The 24,482-nt window shown below is 40.0% G+C and overlaps 1 protein-coding gene across 1 annotated transcript in view; it reads left to right on the top strand.

Annotated features, from left to right (window-relative positions):
* The first annotated feature begins 1,854 nt into the window (after positions 1–1,854).
* The window catches only part of LOC105471106 (uncharacterized), a 32,177-nt gene continuing 9,549 nt past the window's right edge, over positions 1,855–24,482 (top strand). Inside the window, 4 exon segments of the mRNA XM_071098630.1 lie at positions 1,855–3,469; positions 4,620–5,427; positions 5,429–5,967; positions 7,311–7,411. Of these exon segments, the coding sequence (XP_070954731.1) occupies positions 4,706–5,427; positions 5,429–5,741 (1,035 nt within the window). The 5' untranslated portion in view covers positions 1,855–3,469; positions 4,620–4,705 and the 3' untranslated portion in view covers positions 5,742–5,967; positions 7,311–7,411.

Here is a 24,482-nt window from a genome sequence, read left to right as displayed (position 1 = left end):
AGGGTAAACAAAAACAGTTTTTACTTGGGGAGTAAGGAAGGGAATGGAAGTGGAATTATAGGGGTCTTTAATTTTCTGATATTCTTTTTTGTGTTTACTGGTAAGAAATGATGGTTGTTACAGATTCAAAGGTGCTTCCATTTTGGAAAAAAAAGAATGTAGGAAATAATTTCATGAACTTTGTCTGTCTATAAGTGAATATTACTGTCAGTAAATTTTGATACTGTCACATTAATGCCAAATACATTGAAACCTGTCATTTAGGATTATTTTCTAATCATTTTAACTAAGAATGAATAATTATAGTTCACGAATAAACATATGAAAAAGATGTTTATCAGAAAACTCATTCAGTTTATAAATGAAGGAAAGAAAGCTTTAACATCGATTATTTTCTAGGAAACTTGCAAAACAGGGAAAACTAAAATGTCAAAGTCTGGGGTAACCACCATGGATTCTCTAAGTTTGCATTATTCAAAGGGATATAATTTTCCTGCCATATCATTTGACAGGCATAGTTGTGGCCTGGTGGAAATAGGTTTACACTGAAAATAAATTAGATTGAATTAAATTAATGATCTGGCTATAAATTTTGGCCCTGTTCTTTTACTAGCTAGGTCATTAAATAACAAATAAATTATTTAGTCTCTTGAAATTTTATTTTATATTTAAAATGGGAATGTTAGTCCCTAAATTTCTGGGTCTACATACATCAAAGCCTCTAATACATCCAGCACATTGCCAATTATTTGCCATTTATTATGCATCACTTAGTAGGTGCTTAATAAACACTGGCTATATCTACAGAGATAGAATTTAGACTGTCAAGTAGCAAGTTAAATTGGTCATCTCAGATATTTCTGTCCTCAACTCTACTAGTCCAGAAGGAAAGTGGTTTTCTCCCACTCACTAGCACAAGCTGGCAACAGCACCACCCGGACTCAATGCTCATCACTATGGTAACAACCGTGGTCTCCCTGCTTCCTGCTCAGTGTTTATTCTTCCATTTTCTCCCCCACCTCAGAGCCAGACTCCGCCTGTGGCTCCTACTCAGAAGTCTTTCTAAAAAGAAAAGACAAATTATAGAAAACGGTAATTGGATATAATCTCTTTTTCCCTCAAAGTAAGATACCACTATGATCCACTGGTTTTTTTTGGTACGAGGAGCCTAACTAAATATAGTACTTCCATTCTTGTAACAACACATGATTCCTGTGTTTGATGGAGGTAGAAACAGGAGGCATGCTTATTGATACTCACTTAATCCTCATGAATTTGCTCGCTAATCTTCAGAGCCCTACTGCCTAGGGGCATCCCATGGAGGGGATTGTGGGAGCAAAGACATAGATATAGGAATGCAGTTGGTGGATCTGAAGGTCCATGGGTGTGCTGGCTTTGTAGGAAGAGTAGGTTGACACGGGTGAGGAGGGGGAGGTAAGGCTGGAGTGCTAGATTGGGCCAATTTGTGAGAGAATTGATACTGTTAATCTTGTCCTTTTCCTAGGAAAAATCATCTCTCTTAATTTTACCAAATTTCACTGTCAGGATCACTTAGGTCCTGCATTTCTTATGTTTCTATGATTGTAGCATCTGCAAGAGAACCAAATATATGTAAACTCAATGATGCTTGATCTTAAGCAGTTTGCCATCTATGGCCCTTGATGCAACAGTTATACTTGTATAATTTATTTTCTTAGCTTTTGGTTTTCCAAAGGCAGACCTATCTAGAAAATTATTTTATTTATTTATTTATTTATTTATTTATTTATTTATTTATTTATTTTTGAGACGGAGTCTTGCTCTGTTGCCCAGGCTGGAGTGCAGTGGCCGGATCTCAGCTCACTGCAAGCTCTGCCTTCCAGGTTCACGCCATTCTCCTGCCTCAGCCTCCCGAGTAGCTGGGACTACAGGCGCCCACCACCACGCCTGGCTAGTTTTTTGTATTTTTTAGTAGAGACGGGGTTTCACCATGTTAGCCAGGATGGTCTCGATCTCCTGACCTCGTGATCCGCCCCTCTCGGCCTCCCAAAGTGCTGGGATTACAGGCTTGGGACACTGCGCCCGGCCAAGAATTATTTTTACAGGAATAATATTTTCGCAAATGTTAAGTTGACATTTTTCATTTTCAGAAATCACATTGCTATGCAGCTCTGCACTTATTAAATCACTGGACTTCATTTTATGGGAGGTTGGAACAGAGAAGTCATTTCTTGGCCATCCATGGAAAACCATATTTTAAAAAATTCACTGTGAGAACATAATATTGAAATCCAGGCTTTGCTGAGAGGGGAAAAATGTTGTTTAAATTTGCCAAAATTTCATTTACAAATCAAATGCTAAGCCTAGGGAATCTGGATCACTGAATTTTACTATAAGCCATTATATAGAGAGGACCGATACATGCTGCAATGGACATTTCTATCTAAGAATAGGGAAAGCCCCTTACATTTCTGAGAGGAGATGGTTGGGAGGAGTAAAGAGAAGAAAGACAAGCCATCAGACGTGATTATGCCAGCTCTCTTGTCCCCTTTGGGTAGTAGTTTCTTGGAAGATGTGGTAGAAACATGGTCCAGGACAGCAGGTGTATCCCAGCCTGTGCTTCAGAGCATCCCACAGTTGGCGTGGCACTGCATCTAACATGGTGCCAGACTGGATGGCGGAAATGGCTGAGTGAGCTGTCTAGAGGGCTGAGCTTTAGATATCACTTCATTTCTTCCTATCCTCCAATATTCTGTATCCTTGACATGAATGAGAAATGGAAGAAGCAGTAGACCAGAAGAGGACTAGGGTTAGAAGGAAGAGGTCATGAATGTAGTTAGACTTCAGCAGGGGATGCCAGCATAGCATTTGAGGGAAGCAGGTGGGACAAACCACACCTCTGTGGGCACCACCACTGTTTCCTGGGCACCGGACCAAACAAGCTACAACATGTCCGGAGACCAGCAAGGACTCAGAGGCAGTATCTATCCCTAAGGACAATTCATTTATTTTATGTGTTATACATAGGCATACCTGTATGTCCAGTTGCCAGTTTGGGAAGTATGAGAGGAAGGGAATACTTAGAAGGAGCTTAAACTTTGAATTATCCAAAACTGAGGCATCTTTATATAACAAGTAGAGAATAAATAAAGCTATATTTTCACTCTGAGTGTGTAACTTTTGAACCATCGACATCAACATTCTTAACCACATGGAGAACTTCCTGGAGGCCTTCTGAGGGAGTACACTTATGTTTAGCCAAGTAACAGAGAAAAGTTAGCAACTCCTAATGGATGACAGAATTAGAATCAGACCTAATAATATGACAGAATTAGAATCAGAATCATAGAATCCCATAGTGAGGGGAATCTTTCAGTCCAACCATCGAAGCAACCCGAACCAGGAAAAATCAAGACTGCCATGTCCAGCCAGCAGAATGCTATAATATGCTATGATGACTGGAATCCTTGTTAACCAATTCCAGCACCCAGTGAGTATGGATTTCAAATAAAACTATATTCATTGAGTACATTAGATTTTGTAAGGCACCAAGCATTCTCTAAGTGAGCAATAAACAGTCGTGATAGACTAGAACAGAAGAAGGGTTAAAATTGCAAGAGACCTTCGAGGTTGTGTATTTTAATTTTTGTTTTGATCATCTGCATCAGAATCAGTTTAAATGTGTGAACATGCAGATTCCTGGATCCTAGTCTTCATCAACTGAATCACAAATCTCTAGTGATGGGCTCTGGATATGTTTTTATTTTTTATGTATTTTTAATTTTTTTAAACCAGTAATTTTTATGATGTAGTCATTTCCAAAGTTGACAAAGAAAGAGATTAACTATCCCAATTAGTTGTATTGACTGCAGAAAATGTTCACAATCATGTTGTAGAAATTGTTTTTTTCTAAATTAATAGGATGGTTGTAGTAAATATTTGAGATAGACATATCACGTTTAAATATTTCAATCCCCAAGCATAAAAAATTAATCAGAAGCAAACTAGGATTGAGCTGTCAGCCTGAGATTTAATATTGAATAAGGATAATCTCCTCCTGCTGGGTTGTCACCAGCATGTCACCCCTCCCTTGAGACCAGCATGCAGGTCGAAGGTCACACCACCTCTGCAGACTCATTTCATCCCTCACCTGCCCATGGTCACCTGTGTAGTTGGTAAGTCCTTGAGCCCTCAAAGGCCTAATAACTTAGATGAATTCAGATTCAGAATCATCAGGGATCTGTAACTTTGGAGTGAGAAATTGGTTTTCAAAGCAAGAACCCAGATGAGGAAAATCTATAATGGATAAATATTTAAGTGACAAAAGGGTTTTAAGAAATTAAAAGAATGTGAAGTGAAGTGAGTTGTGAACAAAATCTCCGTGCCCTTCTTCTCCGTGTGCCTCAGTTACCCTCGTGCCTGACAGGCTTTGCCCACGGAGCCCAGCGGACCCTCAGCGACAGCCTGCTGTGGTCGTCAAAGTGATGGCCTGGGTCAGGCCTCATTCAGTCCCCAAAGCAGGCCCGAGTTTTGTCTGAATTTTCACCTTAAACCCCACACGGTCGTCCTGGCAGGTCATGGTAATATAGAAAGCCTTGCAAAGAAGTCAGGTTATCTGATCTGAATTTTTCTCTTGTCAGCCTGGGCCAGAAACAAGTACCCAAATGCAGCATTTGAGAGATTTCTACTTTTCTGTCCGCCTCCTCGAGAACAGCACGTAACTGCAATGCAGTCTGTATGGGAGGACAGAGGGAAGGAAAAGCCAGAGCCAGGTCCTGAGCTGAGAAGGGCAGAGTTCTGTGGACTGCCCTCAGGACTGGGTGATGCCGTCAGGGAGCATGAACTCCGTGTCCCCGAGGGTCCTGAGCGCTACTCGGCCATTGGGTCGGATCACCAGGTGGGTGATACTGCCATTGTTGAGGGAGCAATGGAGCCAGGCTTCCGGAGAAAACTGCAGCGCTGTGCCCTGTCACCGGCAACGAATGACATTGGCGTGACATCGGAAGATCTCCTAATTATCCTCCCCCTGCTTGGCATCCCCCGAGGGATGCAGTTTCGGAGCGCTGCCTCGATCCGCACTCCCATCTTCACAACATGCCCAGTGGCCGCTTCCAGTGATACGCTGCCAGGCTGGCTTGACGAGGGGGCTTCCCGCCCCAGGTCTGTGTGGACTTTGCAGACGTTTGGCAGGTGCCTGTTGCTGAAGCCAGTGGTTTCTATGGGGTGGGTCATGGAGGAATGGACGATTTTATTAAACCTCAACCCCAAGCTTGCAAATTGGAGTCCAGTTAGTTCTACTGGTTCACGACCCAGCAGGTTCAGACCGCAGTCCTTTTCCAGGGAGCCGTCCACATGGTATTGGCAACGTGTGATGAGGAGGATGTACGCTGTGGTCTTGGCTCTGCAGTGGTCCAGCCTGGACGCCAGCTCTTCTCCAGATTCCACGTTCCCTTAGATTGTTCAGAGACAGTGGTTCTCGCCTGTCCCAGTTGGGGTCCCAGACGCTGAGACCCGGCCGCGTGCCCCACGCCCAGGCCCACGGCTCGGCTGCGCGCGGCTTCCCCACTGTGCCAGCGAAGCAGAACCTTGGGACCAAGCCCCTGGCCAGCCCGCAGGCTGCCAGCTTCAGCACCTGCCGGATCCCCGGGCCGCCAGCTCCGGCGCAGGTCCCGGGCGCTCAATGCCTGGCAGGCACGCCGCCTCTGGATATGCTTTTAAATAACAGATTTGGGCCGGGCGCGGTTGCTCACGACTACCTGTAATTCCAGCCATACAGGAGCTCCACACCAGCCTGGGCAACATAGCGAGACTACAAAAATGAAAATAAAAAAAAATCAGAGTGTGGTGGCACGTCCCTGTCATCCCAGCTACTAAGGAGGCTCAGGCGGGAAAATAGCTTGAGCCTGGGAGTCCAAGGCTGTAGTGAGATGGCGCCTCTGCACTCCAGCCTGGGCGACTCAGCAAGACTCTATCTCAATGAATAAATAAGTAAGTAAATAAATAAATAACTGGTTTGTTTTGTGCCACCTATACCACTTATCTAGTCCTAGCTCTCATTTAGCAAATGAGAAAAGTAAAGTCTAGAAGAGCAAATGATTTGGTCCTGATTACTCCATTAGTTAGTGGAAGAGCCAAGATTGTATCTAATAATAGTCTTTCATAATTGTTAATTGAGAAGGAGAGTGGAGAGGCGATGGGGATGGTTTATGAGATATACCAGGCTGGTTAATCTTGTCTTTTAGTCACAGGATGCTCATTCCGCTCCCACACTCCAACCCCATGACTCTCTTAAAGTTATTGTTCAAATGAGTGTGGCAAGGTTCATGAACTCTTATAGCTGGGGGTGTGAATTCTCAGACCCTTGACATAGGAATTTTCAGAATATCCCAATAATTGGATTCTGGAAGAACTTGTAAACCGAACTCATACATAGGACTGCTTTATATTGAAACACCAACTTTCTGCATGTTATGGAACACACAGCTCCAGAAGTGAGATCAGTTGTTCGTCTACAAATCTCACTCCCTTTTATTTGATGAGTTAACTGAGGAATACTTATTTCCATATCAGCAGACAACTCTAAATATATAACATATAAACCTCTCTGTTTATATGTTTGTTTTCCCCAAGAAAAGGAAGTTGGCTTTCAGTCCAGAAATTATTATTATTATTTTATTTTTTGAGAGATAGAGTCTCACTGTGTTGTCCAGGTTGGAGTGCAGTGGCATGATCATTGCTCACTGCAAACTCAGACTCCTGGTCACAAGCAATCCTCTGCCTTGGCCTCCTAAAGTGTTGGGTTTACAGGTGTGAGCCACTGTGCCTGGCCCAGAGATAGTACTTTTCATAAGACACAGTTGGAAGCAGATGCAGTTACCAGAGGTCCCTTTAGTTCTACTCTGCTATTTTCCTAAATGCAATGCCGATTCTTGCCTTTGTATCTCCAGAAGATTTTCACACTTTCCAAATTTCACTTCTCTTCGGTGAAATGCCTTCTCATTTCTAGAGTTATTCTACAGGCAACTTTCACCTTTTCACCTGCCTGTTTATATGTTTATGCTCATTTTTATGTCAGCATCGCATTGAACAAACAAGGGACAATCAAAACAATTTTTTTTCCACAACTGCTGCAAGCACAACCACTCTGAGGGCAGGTTCTTCTCTGTCCCAGCTGAAATGAGGGGCAAGTGCCATTGACTTTCCTGGTTACTCTTAGAAAATAAAATATCCTCTAGATACTTTAATCTGCAGAGTAATCTCAGTTTAGTAACCTGGATGTCCAGCCAAAACTCCAAATTTCATCCAAAGTTAAAGTTTCTTTCCTCATCCAGCACTGGCCTGTCAGGGCCCAAGGTGGAAAAGCGAGCTGGAAGTGATTGGCTTCATGACTCTGTCGGTTCTCCCCTGCCCTCCTCCTCAGCTCTCTGATAAGGTAAGAGGAAGGGAGGGTAGGCAAGAGGGTGGGAGGAAGCCTTATTGACTGGCATCAATCTATAATAGACATTTACAGTTGATTTTGTCCTGGAGCATTTTCATAGGTTCTTTGGACACATCCATTGCTGGAAGTCTCCCTGGATGTGGGCACATGCTTCTGTTAATCACTTTGCCTTTATCTCACAGCCCCTGGGTATATTGTGGTACACCTCCATTTTTAAATGCAATAGCTTCCTAAGACATAACCCATTTTTCCTTTGAGCACCTGGTAGGCATCCAGCCCTAGCCATAAAATTAACCTTTAGATTTCTCAGGTGCTAGTCACATACCAGTCTGGTATCAGAGGTCACATCACAGGTTCTCCTTGTGGTTTATCTGAAGCCTCCTCACTAGATTTGAAGTCAGGAGAAGGCAACATTCATCCCTTTCCCATCAGGAGTGGAGAGTGCAGGAAGAGTTGAGACTCAGCACTATACCAATTATTCCTAAAGAATTTTTTTCTCTAACTGCAATTTTCCAAGTATTTAATTTCATTTTATATATATTTTTTGAGAGAGGCCAAGATTTGCAAAACCAGATTTAGACTACATCCATTACACGTTGTCCATAAATAGCCTTGTATGTCATTTTGGAACCTGGAAGAAGTTGTTTCTACCTATTGCCTTGGGACCTCAGCCTAAACTGAGACCAAATCTCATTTTACCTTCCTGTTGCATTCAGGGGGAGACAGATCTGTACAACTAGATGGAAATGATGTAGACTTAACTTCCGAGCTCTCATCTATCTCTGCAATTTCCTTATGTTTGGGACTTTCTCTTCTCCCCTTCCCTTCTACCTGATAAGGACCTCCACTTTCTGTGAGGTCACCCCCATAACATCTATTTCATGTCATCACTCATTCTTTGATTTTGCAGCTCTTTCCAATTCAGTATTTCCTTGCTTCATATCCTTCCACCCTCAAACTTAGGGATTTTTAACTTCTGTTTGTGCTATCAATTCAATGCAAGATTCCTGTTTTAAAAAAGGTAAGGACTATAGCTCTTAGAAAGAGATGTTAGAGAAATTTCTCCAATATCCTGGGCCTTTGGTCCCCTTGGCACCTCATCATCCAGGCCCCTGCAGATTCCTGCTCCCTTCAAGGGAACTCTGCCTGCTTGCAGAGACACAGGAGACCCCTTTTTTGTTGCCCACCTAAGTGTGGTATCAATCATTGAAAGGAAGCATGTTGTGAATTCTATTTGCCGGTTGTATTTCAGCTTGTATGTGCTTACTTTGTTCCACTTCTTTACTTGCAGCAGAAGAATAAGGCAAACATTTTTAAAAATTCCTTTGATCAAAAAACACAAAACAAGCATAGCCATTTATTTCAGACCACAATTTTTTGAAGTATTTTATTTATTGTCAAAAATAAAATAGTGGAAATAAATTAAGATGATGTAGGTGCAGAGCTAAGAAGACAGATCAATACACTGAATTATATTATTATCAATTACATATTTGGCCATGTGATAAATGTTATAAATGCTTTCAACTTTCCTCTAGATCCCAAAAGGAACGTTTCATTAGACTAATATACTTTGGAAAATAATTTGAATTTAGGAAGCTAAATATTTAGAACAATTTTGATTAGACTGCATGTTAAAAAGGGTTTATATATTCACCATTAGTAATTCCCAATCTAATATTGACAATGAGGAAACTCTGAACAGCTGTCATCTAGAATTCTAAAATATCACTCGTTGATAAATGTGCAACGTAAGCACCATAGCTCAACAAAATGAAGTGCAATTTTCTCTTCAGTCAGAGAAAAGAGCAAGTTCAAGATTAGTTATGCATTAAACAGTCCATTTGGGAAAGCTAATTAGGGAGAGAGAGAAGACCTTGAAATAGAAGTCACCAGAAAAAGCTAGCAGATGAGTCTTTTTGGAGACTTAATTTGTCCTTTGTCACAGACAGAACACCTGTGAAAAGTGCATGTTGCCCTCATCCAAAGTCTGGTTATGAGGTTCAGAAGGCTTTCTGATGCCTGATGAAAAAAACAAGCAAAACAAAACAATAGGTAGCTCATGAAATTGTCTTTAGAGATGCTGAGGCCTTTTGGGCATCAAGTTTCCAAAATGATATAATAGGTGTGCAAACTCAATTCCAAAATAAAGACATGGGCACAAGATTTTGGCTTGTTCTCTTTTTCCCCAGTACTTCAGAAGGCCTGAGAATGAATAGAACAGACTGCATTTAAGAGAGTCACATTTTTGACAGGAAATCTAGCACATGGAAAAAAAAATCTGAACTTTCTCCAATTTAAATACACTCAGATTAGTATAGCTCTCACTCCAACCAAATACCAGTACGCCCAGAAGCTGCCCCAGTTTAATATCACATGCTATTCTTTGTAGAACACTAATCAAGAACAAAAAAGAAGTTACTCTTGTGTAAGTTGCATTTACTTTAGTATCACTAATGTGTATCTTTCTTGAAAATCTAGACAATGTTTTTCTTTACAAAATTGTTTTAGAGTTTTGGTATTCCTGTTCCTCAATATTATCTCATACAAGCTAAATAAAACAAAAAGTTCTAGAGGAGAAGGGTAAGAGTGTTGGTTGTTCATTATTGGAAGAGGGGGATCCCAGAATTAGTGATAATTCTTATGAAATATCTCTGAGCAGCTTGTCCTAGACCTGTCTTTGCTAAGAAATGGAACAAACGCCCTTAAGAAAAGACCAGAATCATAAGTTAAAGAGTTTTTTCTTAGAGCCCTTTTTCTGAGGAATTAGCAGTCTAGGCTTGAAGCAAGAGAGGCCAAAAGTTGTGCTCTTAAACTCTGTCTGTGTCAAGAACTCTCAGATGATCTATTAAAATCCAAGGCCATCTACATTCTCTTAAGAAAATCTGTTTTTTAATGTAAAAAAAAATCTAGCTCTCTTTTTCATTTGCAAGTAGCAGGGCTAAGGAAGGCCACTTCTGATGATTTCATAATGAAGCTTAGTGAATAGTTGAACTTGCCCACTCTTCTGAGCTCAGGTTAGGCACTGTCTAGAAGCTATGAGAACTGCTCTGGGGGTCACGCTATGCACTGCTCTTTAACCTTCTCAAGTCTTTCTTCCCTTATAAGGGGAAGTTTCTTGGTCTCATGGGAGAAAAATATACTATTTACCTGAGTGTGTGTGTGTGTGTGTGTGTGTGTATTTGTGCTATAAGTATATACTTTTTGCTAAAAACTTCCAAATCTCTATGTTCTACAATCTCAACTATGGAAATCATCTTGTTCATCTTTTATTCCCACAACCAGGGATAATATCCAAAACATTTAACAACTAATATGGCTTCTTCACAGGTTGTTCAAATGGCACCGGCATTAGTGCTGGAGTAGAGACCTGAAGGCCCCATTTGTGTCTCTGGTTGGAGGGTAATGGAGAGGTGTGGATAGATGGCCATGGGAAACACTGCGTGGGCTCCAGAAGTGGCAATTCACCAACTTGTAGTAAAGTATTTTAATATTTTAATGATTGACAAAGCTGTTAACACTGTGTGCTATCTGGATAGAAGCCCTGTTCATAGCACTGTGAGGTGGAGATTATAACCTCTATTTTATAGCTGTGGGAACTGAGGCCCAAGGAGATTAAGTAATTTTACTATGGTTACTCAACTAGAAGGAAACAGGGAGAAAGGGAAACCTGAAGGTGAGCCAGGCTTTTAGATGGCCAAGCACAGGCTTTTCCTGCTCCTCTATGCAGCACCTGTTAGCCAGGACCACATTTATCCACCTCCTCAGTATCTGGTCTGCTAAATCAAGCTTAGAAATAACCTTTGATGGTCTCTCATTCTGTGAGGTTGGCCTGGCTGGAAAAGTCCGCAAGAAGACCATAGAAAGGGGTGCACCTCTACAAAGTGAAGGTTGTTACTGCCTTACCCACTCCCCTCCAAGCTTCAGGAGACCCTGGCTATTTTCAGGCCATACAAAACCCCTTCGATGGCTGCTTTCCTGAATGAGATGGAAGTCTCTGAGACCCTCTTTTCTGAGACTGCTTTGGCAACAAGGAGTTGAAATATACTCTCCAGAAAGGATTTTTTTCCCTTTTTCCTTTCCTTCCCAAAGATCAATAAAGTATACAAAGGAAATACATTTTCTTTATTTTAAAAATATCTCTACATTTAAAAAAATTGGGGATTGACTATAAAATTAACTAATACTAATTGTAAGAAAGTGTGAAAAAAGCTGGTTTGCAAATTAATAAAATTAGTTATATTCCTACTACCTGTTATTTTATTATATTTATTGACTTATATACTCCTGGAATCATACTTTTCAGCATTTTTAAGTTATTTTTTAAATTCTTAGTTTTTTAAAGTCACTTTGAAATAGTTTTATGAGTTTTTTCCTTTTTTATTACATTATCTTTGAAATGTATTTATTCCTTTATCATTGAATGTTGAGGATATTTCCAGTTTTTCCTCATTATACATAAGGCTTCATTCAAATCCTGATAATCATGAATCTCTTACTTATCATGGACTGTTTCCTTAGGTAAAAATCCTAAAAATTGAGATTATAGGAACAAGAGTATTAATATATCGCACAGTTACTTTCCAGAAAGTGCCAATCTGCACTTCCACCGTAGCATATTAAAGCACCTGTTTCACCTCATTCTTTCCAACACTGATAATTTCGGAAGACCTTTCCAAACTGAAAGAAGAAAGATAGTACCTTTTTTTAAAAAAAGTTCAGATTTATCTTTAATTTTTATTTTTTTAGATGGAGTCTCGCTCTGTTGCCAGGCTGGAGTGCAGTGGCGCGATCTTGGCTCACTGCAAGCTCTGCCTCCTAGGTTCAAGCGATTCTCCTGTTCCACCCTCCCAAGTAGCTGGGACTATAGGCGCACGCCACCACTCCCAGATAATTTTTGTATATTTAGTAGATACGGGGTTTCACCATGTTGGCCAGGATGATCTTGATCTCTTGACCTCATGATCTGCCCACCTCAGCCTCCCAAAGTGCTGGGATTACAGGTATGAGCCACCATGCCTGGCCAAAAGTTCAAGGTTTTAAAGCACTAACTATAGCCAGTTTACTGGGCTTAATATTTTTTACCTATTATTTCCCTTTAATATCGACTAAACCCGATGGAATAATTATTGTTTCTATTCTAGAGATAAGGACCTTGAGGCAGAGAAGGAGTACCTGGCCTGAGGGCATACCTGCAATAAGGGCTAGTGTCCAGGTTGCACTGGGGCACTTTCAGGGCTGGTTCTGTCAACCTTTCTACTGTGCTGCTTTGCTCTGCCCTACTGTGATCTAGTGAAGAGCAACACATTTTTAACATTCACTTTTCCCCCAATTATAAAAGTATTATAAGGCCATTGAAAAAGAGTGGATATCCAGAAAAGCCTAGAAAAGCAAAAATCCACCTATCCAGAATCAACTACATGTATTAGACATATTTGTGTACTAATTTCTCTCTCTGTGTGTACTCTGTGTATACATATGTGTGTGTGTGTGTGTGTGTATGTATACAATTGATTCTTGAACAATGCAGGGTTTAGGACATCAACCCCCTGCATAGTTGAAAAATCTATGTATAACTCTTTATTCCCCCAAAACATAACTACTAATAGCTTACTGTTGACCAGAAGCTTTATTGGTAACATAAGCAGATTAACATAAGCAGGTAACATAAGCAGGTAACATAAGTAGACTAACACATGTTTTCTAGGTTATATATGCTATATACTGTATTCTTACAATAAAATAAGCTAGAGAAAAGAAAGTATTATTAAGAAAATCATTAAAAAGAGAAAATATAGTCTCCATTCATTAAATGGAAGTGGATTGTCATGAACATCTTCATCCTCATCATCTTCACATTGAGTAAGCTGAGAAAAAGGAGGAAGAGGAGGGATTGGTCTTGCTGTCTCAGGGTGGTGGAGGTGAAAGCAAAACCACATATAAGTGGACCTGCATATAAGTGCATCATATAGTTAAAATCTGTGTTGTTCAAGGGTCAACCGTATATATATTATGTATATTATCACATTGTTTAAGTTGCTTGATGACCTGCAGTATATGTCATTCAATAGTCTTTTACAAAATGATTTTAAATGGATACACAGTGTATTAGTCCATTTTCACACTGCTGATAAAGACACACCCAAGACTGAGAAATTTACACAGGAAAAAGGGTTTAATGGATTTACAGTTCCATGTGGCTGGGGAAGCCTCACAATCATGGTGGAAGGCAAAGAGGAGGAGCAAGTCATGTCTCACATGGATGGCAGCAGGCAAAGAGGAAGCTTGTGCAGGGAAACTCCCATTTTACCATCAGATCTCGTGAGACTCATTCACTATCATGAGAACAGTGCAAGAAAGACCCACCCCCATAATTTAATCACCTCCCACTGGGTTCCTCCCATGACACGTGGGAATTGTGGGAGTTAAAATTCGAGATGAGATTTGGGTGGGGACACAGCCACCATACACATAGTATTTTATTAAGTGGAATACCGAAATTTAATTAAATAATTCCATAGTGTTGTACATTTAAATTTTTATAGTTTTTTCATTTATAAGTATCTTCAGTAAAGATATGTATAATTAGGAAGTTCATTCTAGCATTGATTGTAAAAGTAACAAAAGTTTAAACTACCTAAATGCTTACCTACCACAGAATGGTTAAAATTAACCTAAATTAATATATATGCATCTGTTTAATAAATGAAATAAATCAACATGTATTTTTCTAGGAAGAGGTGTACAATACACACAACCCTTCATCACACACACACACACACACACACACACGTACGTCTATGTGTTAACCCTTCTTAACACACAGACTTATATCCCTTGGATATCTTAGGCCAGACCTGTGATTTAACAACTATTGCTTTCTACGGGTTCAAGAAATGTATGCTATTAGTTATTCTTCTTTTTTCCAGCAAGTTGTTTGCTTCATTTCTACTCGATTCTTCCTAATGATATTAAATATGTCAAAATCTTTCCTATGTTAAAAAATGAAAGGGAAAAAAACAAATATGCTCCCTAGACCCCTCATCTCCCTGTAGATTATCTCCTTATTTTTCTTCTCTCTTTCATAGCTATGATAGATTGGAATATTTTTATTACCTACTGTGTGATAGAATTAAGTATTCCTTACCATCATGTTATAGTCCTTTTTTTGTGCCTGCTGAAGGAGGAATATGTGTCTCTCTGTTGTAGATGAGCATTTATTAATAGGTAGTTTGAAGTTTTGTTATTTTTACAATCAATGCTACAATCATCTTCCTTATACATACATCTTTACTGAAGATATTCAAGAAATGAAAAAATTGGAAATACTGAAATGTGCAATGCTATGGAATTATTTAATTAAATTTTGCTGCAACTTGGACTTTGGGCTTGGCCATATGCTTTGGCCAAGGCCACATTTTCATGTATTAGCAGAAGCTTTAAATGCCATGACATGGTTTGTCTCACATTTCTATCCTCCACTATGAGCACAGAATATCCCAGTAGCTTCTTCAGCTTGGATCCCAGAATGGAAATACATGCATAGTTGAGTGGAGCCCAGTCAAACTCAGAACTATAGCTGGTCCACTGAAACAAGTCTTTGTTGCTCTAAACTACAAGGATCCTGAAGATGTTTATTATCACAGCAAAAGTTGATTAGCACAATAGCTAAACCTCTTCAAAGAATTATCCATATTCACCATTTTTATTTCTTTATTTTCTGGTCTTTTTTCCAATTCACTCCATATGACTTTAGCCCAATTGTCTTACTGAAATAACACTTGCTATAGTCAGTAATAAACTCAATAATGCTATATGCAATGGATACATTTTAAAACTCGCTAGGCTTTTCACCTACCTCAATGGCCATTTTGTTCTGTATCTTTTGCAGGCTCTTCTTCTACCCAGAAATTACACATTGACATTCTTCTCCTAGAGTCTCTCCTTTTCTCATTTCATACTTTATTCGTAACCTCAACCAAGTTCAAATCTTCAGTTACCATTATTATGCAAATATAATATTTGGCCCAGACTTACACATTTAACTAACTACTTGAAATCAAAGTTTCTCATTTGAACGTGATCAGGACTGAATCCATGATCTTCCCTTAGACTGGTACTTTTCCATTGTTCTTACTGTGTTCAGTGGTACCACCTTCTATTCACTCAGTTGCACAGGACTAAAACTTAGGCAATGTTCCTTTCCCTTACATCATCCCCATATCCATACTAAAAGCATTGTTGGTATCACCTCCAAAAAATCTGTTTCATTTATAAGATTGATGCAATCACCATTTTAGCCCAAGGTACCATCATCTCTTGTCTAAGTAATGCTTCTGTGCTTAATTACCACCTTCTCCTGAGGAATCCATTCAAAGTTTCAATTGGATTTTAACACATCCACTGGGCTTGGGATAAAGAATAAAGACCCAAATCCTCAGCATAATGACCAAGGCTCTGCATGCCTAGATGCTACATCTTCCTCAAGCTTCCTCTTTTACTCTCTGTCCTCATTTTTCATGATCAAGTCACACCAGTCATTTCCAGTTTCTGAATGTGCCTTCTCTTTCCAAACGGAGCATTTGCAATGGCCATTTCCTGTCTTTTGAATGTTCTTTTTCGTCTCTCTACTTTTCACTTAAGTTCTACTCATATTTCAGATTTAATTTCCTTAGGGAAGCCTTCCTAACCCCCACACTTGGGATCAGTTTCATTTGTCATATAACCTAATAAGACAACCTTTTTATCCCTTGGGATGATTGTCTTAGTCCATTTGTGTTGCTATAAAGGAATACCTGAGGTTGGATAATTTATAAAGAAAAGAGGTTCAGCGTGAATCCGGGAGGCGGAGCTTGCGGTGAGCCGAGATTGTGCCACTGCACTCTAGCCTGGGAGACAGAGCGAGACTCTGTCTCCAAAAAAAAAAAAAAAAAAAAAAAAAGAGGTTCATTTGGCCTCTGGTTCCGCAGGCTGTACAAGAAGCATAGTACCAGCATCTGCTTCCAATTATGGTTGGAGGCAAAGTAAAGCTGCCATGTGCAGAGATCACATGGTAAGAGAGGAAGAAAGGGAGAGAGCAAGAAGGCGAGAAGGCGCCAGGCTCTTCTTAACAATTGGCTATTGTGGGAACTAATAGAGTGAGAACTCACTCACTACCTTGACGATAGCACCAACTCATTCATGAGGGATCCACCCCGTGACCCAAACACATTCCATTTGACCCCACACCCAACCCTGGGAATCAAATTTCCACGTGAGGTTTGGGGGAACAAATATCCAAACTTTAGCACTTATCTTCATTTGAGAGTCTACATTAATATTAGTTGACTTATTTCTGTAATATCTTCCTTTTTTGTTACATCATAAACCCCACAATAGTAGAGTTCAACTATTTTTACTTACCACTGTATTCCTTCCCCTTAGTAGATATGCAGTAAAAAAATTGATGGATGAATATAAATATACACTTAAATTAAAAATAAATTATAGAAGAGTGTGAGCTGATTGTATTCTTTTTAAAATAAATGCATATGCATATGTGCTGGTATCCATCACTACCTGCAACTTTATCATCCAATATAAGAAATAGAATATATTCAAATGTTGGGGGACATTTGCATGTATTTTTGTGTAAAATATAAAAAAGTCTTCGGATACTAAAAAAGTCAAACATTTGTAAATGTCCTTTCTAAATAATTAAACTTCAGTGAGACTCTTCATCAACCTTTAGACAAATCTCTGATTATTTCCTTTAGGTAAATTTTGAGAAGCAAAATTACTAAATCTAACTGTGTCAGATTATTTATGTTCATGCATATTGCCATTCCTTATCTAATGATAAGGGGCCCAGTGACTGGGCTTGCCCTAGGAATCAATAGGAATAAAAATAAAAATAAATATAGAAAATATATAAAATTAAAAACTATATATATAGTTCTATTTTGAATATTATATTGGCTAATTCCTTAAAAGCCACTCCACATCTAAGGATCTGATAAAATTAAATATATTTTCTTCTCATTTATTTGAGGCTAATTTTAAACATTTCGCTCTTTAAGCCATCAGAAGTTTTATTTGCTTAAGGTTACTTTTTCCCACTAAATAGTGGTGTAATTATCCCTGCACTATTTACTGAAGAGTCATCCTTTTCCCCATGAAGCTGTGCTATTACATTTATCTTACACTAAATCATTATATATACTAGTGTTGGTTTCTTGGATATTTGTTTTGTCCTATTGATATTTGTACTTTCATGAACCACTACATACTACTTTATTCATTTAAGCAAGGATCATAGGGTTACTATAAGAGTTACTACCTATGCTTTAATCATCTTTAAAAAAAACTTACTTGTTTTAAGTAATTGAAAAGTTACTAAGATACATAAGTACTTGATTTACTTATATACCTTTCATTACCCTCAAATTTGAAATATTTTACAGAAATGTGTATTGCACAATGGAATAAAAATAAATGAGAACATTTGTAAGAATTAAGATTAATTTAGGAGTGAGGTTAACATATGAAATCATTTCCATAAGGAACTAGAGTTACTTTAGAATAGATCATACGTTGATTCTAGATGTGATCAAAACAAAGAAAAAAAAAAATGTGAGCAGTTACAAGATTCCAAGTTTATCCTTAGAGTAATTTTTTTAAAGTATTATGTTTTGAAGTCCCACTCCTCTGGCATTGAAGCCCAAAAGTGGTGGTAAGCAACCTTGATTATATCCCTGCACTTGGCAGTGAGTCTCTCTCACTGTGCTTCCAAAGCATCTTGTGTCACTATCCAACACTGACTGTGTTGTGCTACAATAGTCATGCATGCTTTGCTCTGTCCCCACCAACATGACCCTCCCAACCCCAGCCTGTAAACTTCTTTGATGCCTGTCGTCATAGCCCTTGTGTCTGGCACAGTGCTTGGAACAGGAGAGGGTTCAAAACTGTGGGGAAAAGGGGGAAGAAGAAGCAAACAGACAGAGAGATGGGAAAGAGGGAGGGAAAAGGAAGTTATCTAAGATTCCACATGAATTTGTTTGAAGTTAGCACTAATATGTTGGTGCCTCTGGCTTCACATTCCATGCTTCTAACTTATCCCTAGTGCAATCCTGGTCCCAAATTCTGTTCCCATCCCTCAGAGCAATAGAAATGGATTTTAACCTCTCTGCTCACTGTCCCTAGTCCCAGTTCTGACAGTACACTGTCTATGCTCCTATTAAATAGCATATGATGATTTTTATTGTCAACGTGATGGGATTTTAGGGCTAGAATCATTTTCAGTTAATAGTGTGACATTAGGAGTTGATAGATTTAGCATCAGCCTTGGGAGCTAAGTCGAGCTCACTCATCTGCCTTTAGCAATGCTGTAACTTTGTTCAAAAGGACCACTCAGAAAGCAGAGCTGCCGGCTGCTCGCTCACAGCTCCTTAGATAAGGCAGATCCATTCCCTTGGCTTATTTTCTGAGCATAATGTGCTCATAGCATCTGTCAAAACTCATTACTTATAACAGACAAGGACCTACCTTAAGCCAGCTGAAGTATGAAATGACACTCATGTAACTAACTTGTGTAACTCATGCAACTGAAACCTCCAGGAAAAGTTGAGCAGGGACTCAAATCAAACCGTGTCATCAGGGCTCTCTCTCACTTCTGTTCCTCTGTGCTGGTGTCATTCTTAAGTAAGTTCTCTCCCCAGAGTGAGCCCAGCATTCTCGGCATAACAACCCTGGCAGAAAACACCTCTTTTCATTTTGTTTTCCTCTTTTCAAACAGTTTACAGCAAAATCCCAGGATCTGAGACTCACTGGCCTCTCTCAAACGCAGTAACTCTATTCAGGACATTGGAATACTCTCATTGTCTATTCCTAGAAATTCAGAATTGGAGTCAGCCCTAGCCCACCCACACAGGCTGCTGATGGGCAAGGGGTGGCTCCCCAAAGGAAAATTGAGTCATGGAGCTGAAATAAGAAGGAATGATGTTGGGCAGATGTGAGGTTATTTTACGTGTCAACTTGACTGGGTCAGTGTTTGAACAGATATTTGGTCAAACATTATTCTAAGGGTGTTTTAGGAAGAGAATCGCATTTAAATTGGTAGACTGAGTCAAGTAGATTGCCCTCTCTGATGTGTGTGGGCCTCACACATAGTGGAAGGCCTGCATGGAACAAAAAGGCTCACCCTCCTCTAACTAGCGGAGATTTCTTTCTGCCTGACTGCATTTGAACTGGGACATTGGTTTTTTTCTGCCCTTGGACTCAAACTAAAATACCAGCTCTTGACCGGGCACGGTGGCTCATACCTGTAATTCCAGCACTTTAGGGGGTTGAGGCGGGCAGATTGCCTGAGCTCAAGAGTTCGAAATCACCCTGGACAACATGGTGAAACCCTGTCTCTACTAAAATACAAGTAAATTAGCCGGGAGTGGTGGTGCATGCCTGTAGTCCAAACTACTGGAGAGACTGAGGTTGGAGAATTGCTTGAGCCAGGGAGGTGGAGGTTGCAGTGAGCCAGGATCACCCCACTGCACTCCAGCTTGGGCGGCAGAGTGAGATTCCGTCTCAAAATAAATAAATGCATAAATAAATAAATAAAAAATAAAATAAAACACCAGCTCTTCCTGGGTCTAGTGCCAGCAGGCATTTAGACTGGAATTTGCACCGTTTGTTCTCCTGGTTCTCAGGCCTTCTGACTCAGACTGGTGCTACACCACCAGCTCTGCTGGGCTTTCAGTGTGCTTTCTCACCCCACAGGCCTTGGGGCTTGCTTGTCAGTCTCCCTAATCCTGCAGGCTGATTTCTTACGATAAATCTCTTTCTATACATGCATATAACCTTTTGGTTTTGTTTCTCTGGAGAACCTTGACTAATACAGAAGGCCAGACAGTAGAAACCCTCTACACTCCCCATGTCCTCTCTCTCTGTCTTTGAAGTCCCTGTGTTCTGTCTACCTGCATCTTCTCCTTCCTGTCCTTGAAATATATGTGTGTCCTATTCCAAAGCTCATTCTTATCCTCTGCTTTGAAGCCCTTCCTTATTTTATTCTTGGAGAACTCAGCATCATCCACCTTCTAGTTTCACAGAGCTTAAGTATTTCCCCACCGTTTCCTCATTCTGATTCCACATGGACTGCTACAGCTTCCCTACCTTTAAGGGAGAAGGGACGCTTTTTTTGTGCATCCACTATGTATACAACCCTGTGTTAATGTTTTATGGAATATGGATAGGAAATACAGATGCTACTTGACTTACAATGGGGTTATGTCCTGAAAAATTTGTTTGAAGTTGAAAATATTGGAAGCGAAAAACTCATGTAAAGGATAAGTCATGACTGTGGACTGTGAATGTCCCAACTCACATGTGATGGCCATTACTGGCCTGCTGCCTTCATGCTGGGCTTGAGCTTCATCTCAAGAGTAATTGCCTTCCTCTTCTTCTCACCAGAAGCAGGAGACACAGATGGGCATTTTGTAGATATGATGGATGCGAAAACAGGATATCCAAAAATTGCTGGCAACACAGCACACTATAGAATATCAGCTGTTTACCCTCATCATCATGTGCCTGACTGGGAGCTGCATTTCACTGCCGCTGCCCAGCACCTCAAAAGAGTATCCTACTGCATATCTCTAGCCTTGGAAAAGAGCAAAATTAAAAAAGAAAAATATGGTGTTTACTGAATGCATATGGCTTTCATACTACTGTAAAGCCAAAAATAGGAAGTTGAACCACTGTAAGTCAGGGGCAAAGGTACTTGGTTTCTTCTCTCAGACAGAGTGAGAATTAGATAATCATGGTCTTCTCCCTTCCTCTAGCCTTACTTTCTGACTCATCCTCTAATCAGGCAGCTCACAATATTTCCTGAAGACACATTATCCCCAGGACTGTTGTTAGGGTAGTGATTAAGTTCTGTGACTGGTGACAATAAACCAGAGTGATGACAGGAAAAAGCAATGAAATTAGCTTGAGGGCAAGCTAGAGGCAAGTCATGCCAGAGGTTGCCCCTTAGGGTTGGTGCCTGCCATAGCAGGGGCAAAACCAAAGATGATGCCGCTGCGCCTGACTGAGGCATCAATCACAAATGGCCCATCCCCCAAATTATCTGGTTCACCTTGTAGAAGCCATGTTGGTATGCTCTAAGTGGTCAGAAGGCACAGGGTGAAGATCCGGTGTCAATGTTTACCTAACGTGAGATCATGGGAGTCCACTTTACTTCCCTGGGTTGTTTCTTCCTCTGTAACTTGAGGTACTGCAAGACTGATTTCATGGTCATGCAAGCTCTGTGCAGTCCCAGAGGAGCCCACATGTAGAACAGCCCCACTCTTGGCTTAGTGCTTTGCTGTCATTGTCTTGAATTTCTTAATGATTTTTAAGCAAAAGGCTCATTATTTTCATTTTGCACTGGGTAATTATGTAACTTGTCCTGTGGGACATGTCAGTGATTCCACAGGATTCCTGGGGTTGGTCTATGGACTAAGGTGCCTAAGGTCCTATTTGTTTGGGAAAAATGTGGGTTAACCATTAAACAAAGCTAAGTAAGTTTCTTTACTGAAGGACATCTCAGAGTGTTTACATGTCAATGTTTTTGTCACTGTCCAGAAAAAGAAGATGAAAATCATGTTTTAAACTTATTTGACCACAAAGCTCTCCAACTTTATTTTTTTTTTCTCAAGAGGCATCTCATATAACAAGTGACACGCAGAATACATTTTTGAGAATGTTGGCTTCAGTGTTTGCTTGGGTGTCTGTGAAGTCTTGCAACCTATACTTTTTTTTATTGTAATGAGTCATGGATGGAGACTGGGAGCAGGGGAGGGGGAATTAAAGCTGGAATTAAGGAGTAGAAACAGGGTCCAGTTCCACATTCAAAGATGAATAATGCTATTCTATGGCCCAGGGCTCTGTTGCAAGAAAGAGTTACACTGGTCTTGTCTCACTGAAGCCCACGTAGACCTACCATTTATCTCCTCTGAATGTCTGTTTATGCTGCTTTGTCTACATAAATGCCCTGCTTCACCTCAGTCTAGTAAATTATTATTGTTTTTTCCTCCAATATGTATCTTGAATTTATCTACATGTATGTCTCCCAGCTTCACCGTTGTGAAAAACACGTCACAAATGGAGCAATGCTATAGTTTTCTAATTCACCTCCCAGATCCACCCCATTCTCCACTTGGTACTCTGATTTGACTTCTCTTTACAAATTGCAGACTAGCCTTATGCCACTTCCCAGATTAAAACCTGTCAAAGGTCCTGCTGTTTTTAGGAGAAAAATCAAGACTTCCAGTCATAACTAAGTACCTTGCAAGATCTGAACCCCACCTGCTTCTCCAACTTCGTTGCAAGCTAGCCTGCCTACTGCTCCTATTCTCTGAACACAGTGACATTTTGAGACTTTCTTGAGAGCACCAAATTATTTTCCATTTTAGGAAATGTTTACTTTCTGCTTTCAGTCTCATGAATATTCTTACCCTTGCTATTCAAATGACTGGCTCCTTCTCAGTCTTTAGGTCTTCAATAAAAATCACTTCCCTTGCAAGATCTTTCTTGACCACTTTTCTAAAGCACCTCCCCCACCCTCACCAATACCATATACCTCCTACTACTCTTAATAATATCAGTTCATCTTGGTCATTCAATTCTTAATATCCATACACGCTATAATTAGTTGTATACTTCCTTATTGCTAGAATGCTGATGCCTTGAAGGCAGGGATTATATCCCTCTGGTATATCCGATTCTTAACAAATGCCTGGTACATAGTAAATGTTCACTATGTATTTGTTGACTGAATGACCAAGTAAGTGAATGAATTCCTAAAGTTCTGTCTAATGCTTATTTCCTATCCACGATATCTCTTCTGATTTTTCCCAACCAGAAAGGATGTCTCCTTTGTCTGAATTCCTGTAGTCCTTTACCTATGACTTCTTTATAGCTCTCATATTCAGCCCCTTGGCATTATTTGTGAGTTTATTGCATCCTTCTCAAGTTCCTGGAGTAGTATCTTACAGATTTTTGCATACTCCTGCTGTTCCTGGCACAGAATAGGTGCTCAATAATTCTGATTGACTTGATTTGAATAATTGAAAGAGCTTTCAATAGAACAGGCACCTAAAAAGTTGTTGAAGATGATTATTTAAAAATAAAACCACAACAAGCCAAAAATGGGCACATTTCCCAGCCATTTTAGGAGTCTTGGAGAACGGCCTAAACACCAATCTCCACTGATCCAAATCAGCTTCATTAAACACTCCCTGGGCCTGTGAGATGGATGGCATCTGAGTACAGCCCTGACAGGCAAGAAGAAAAGATCTCCACCTCCAGGTGCTCCTCCACTGCTCCTGGCCCCAGTTGATGGCCCTGCCATGGAAACTTTCAAGGAGGAAACTGCTGTGAGCATGAAGAGTGAGCAGTGCTCCTTTTTTCTGTCCCTTTAAGAAGTTTCCTCTGATTGAGAATTAATCCTGGATATATATGCATAGGTGAGACTGCAATAAAGACTTGGGAAAGAGGAAGGTGTCTTTCTTGGCCAGGACACTCAAATTTGAGTGACTATTACCATTCTGAGTTTATTTTGTTTCGTCTATAGAAATAATAATGTATTCCTGACAGGTTTGTTGTGAGGATAAAATAAGCTAATACATGTCTTAATTTTATATGCATATAGTAGACATTAAATATATGTTAGATTCCTTCCTATCTTCCCTTCCATTTCAGGTGAGAGCTCTGTGTGTGACCTCCAGCATGACCACATCAGGGCACATGATTTGAATTTATAGAAAGGGGAAAGTTAGATTGAGTTATATGTATATACACATGAGTGGATATAGCTCATGTTTATGTGTTATCTGACGGGAAGCTGGTACTTGCTATGCATTTTGATGTGATAAGTGAACAGCAAACAAAATGACCTGCACCCAGAAGAGAATGCAACTGGAACCTTCATCTCAACCTGGACAGTAGTGCCTTTTGGAGATACTGTTAGTTTGTGGGAAGAAAAGTTATATAGCCTTAAAGGGGCAAAGGGTGAAATTTTCTTCTTCAAGCTAGGAATAAGAACAAGTTTCAT

The sequence above is a fragment of the Macaca nemestrina genome, chromosome 6 (assembly GCF_043159975.1).
Source record: "Macaca nemestrina isolate mMacNem1 chromosome 6, mMacNem.hap1, whole genome shotgun sequence".
In the NCBI taxonomy this organism is placed as follows: domain Eukaryota; kingdom Metazoa; phylum Chordata; class Mammalia; order Primates; family Cercopithecidae; genus Macaca; species Macaca nemestrina.
Note: the sequence above shows the minus strand (reverse complement) of the source record. Positions and strands in the feature narration are given on the sequence as shown.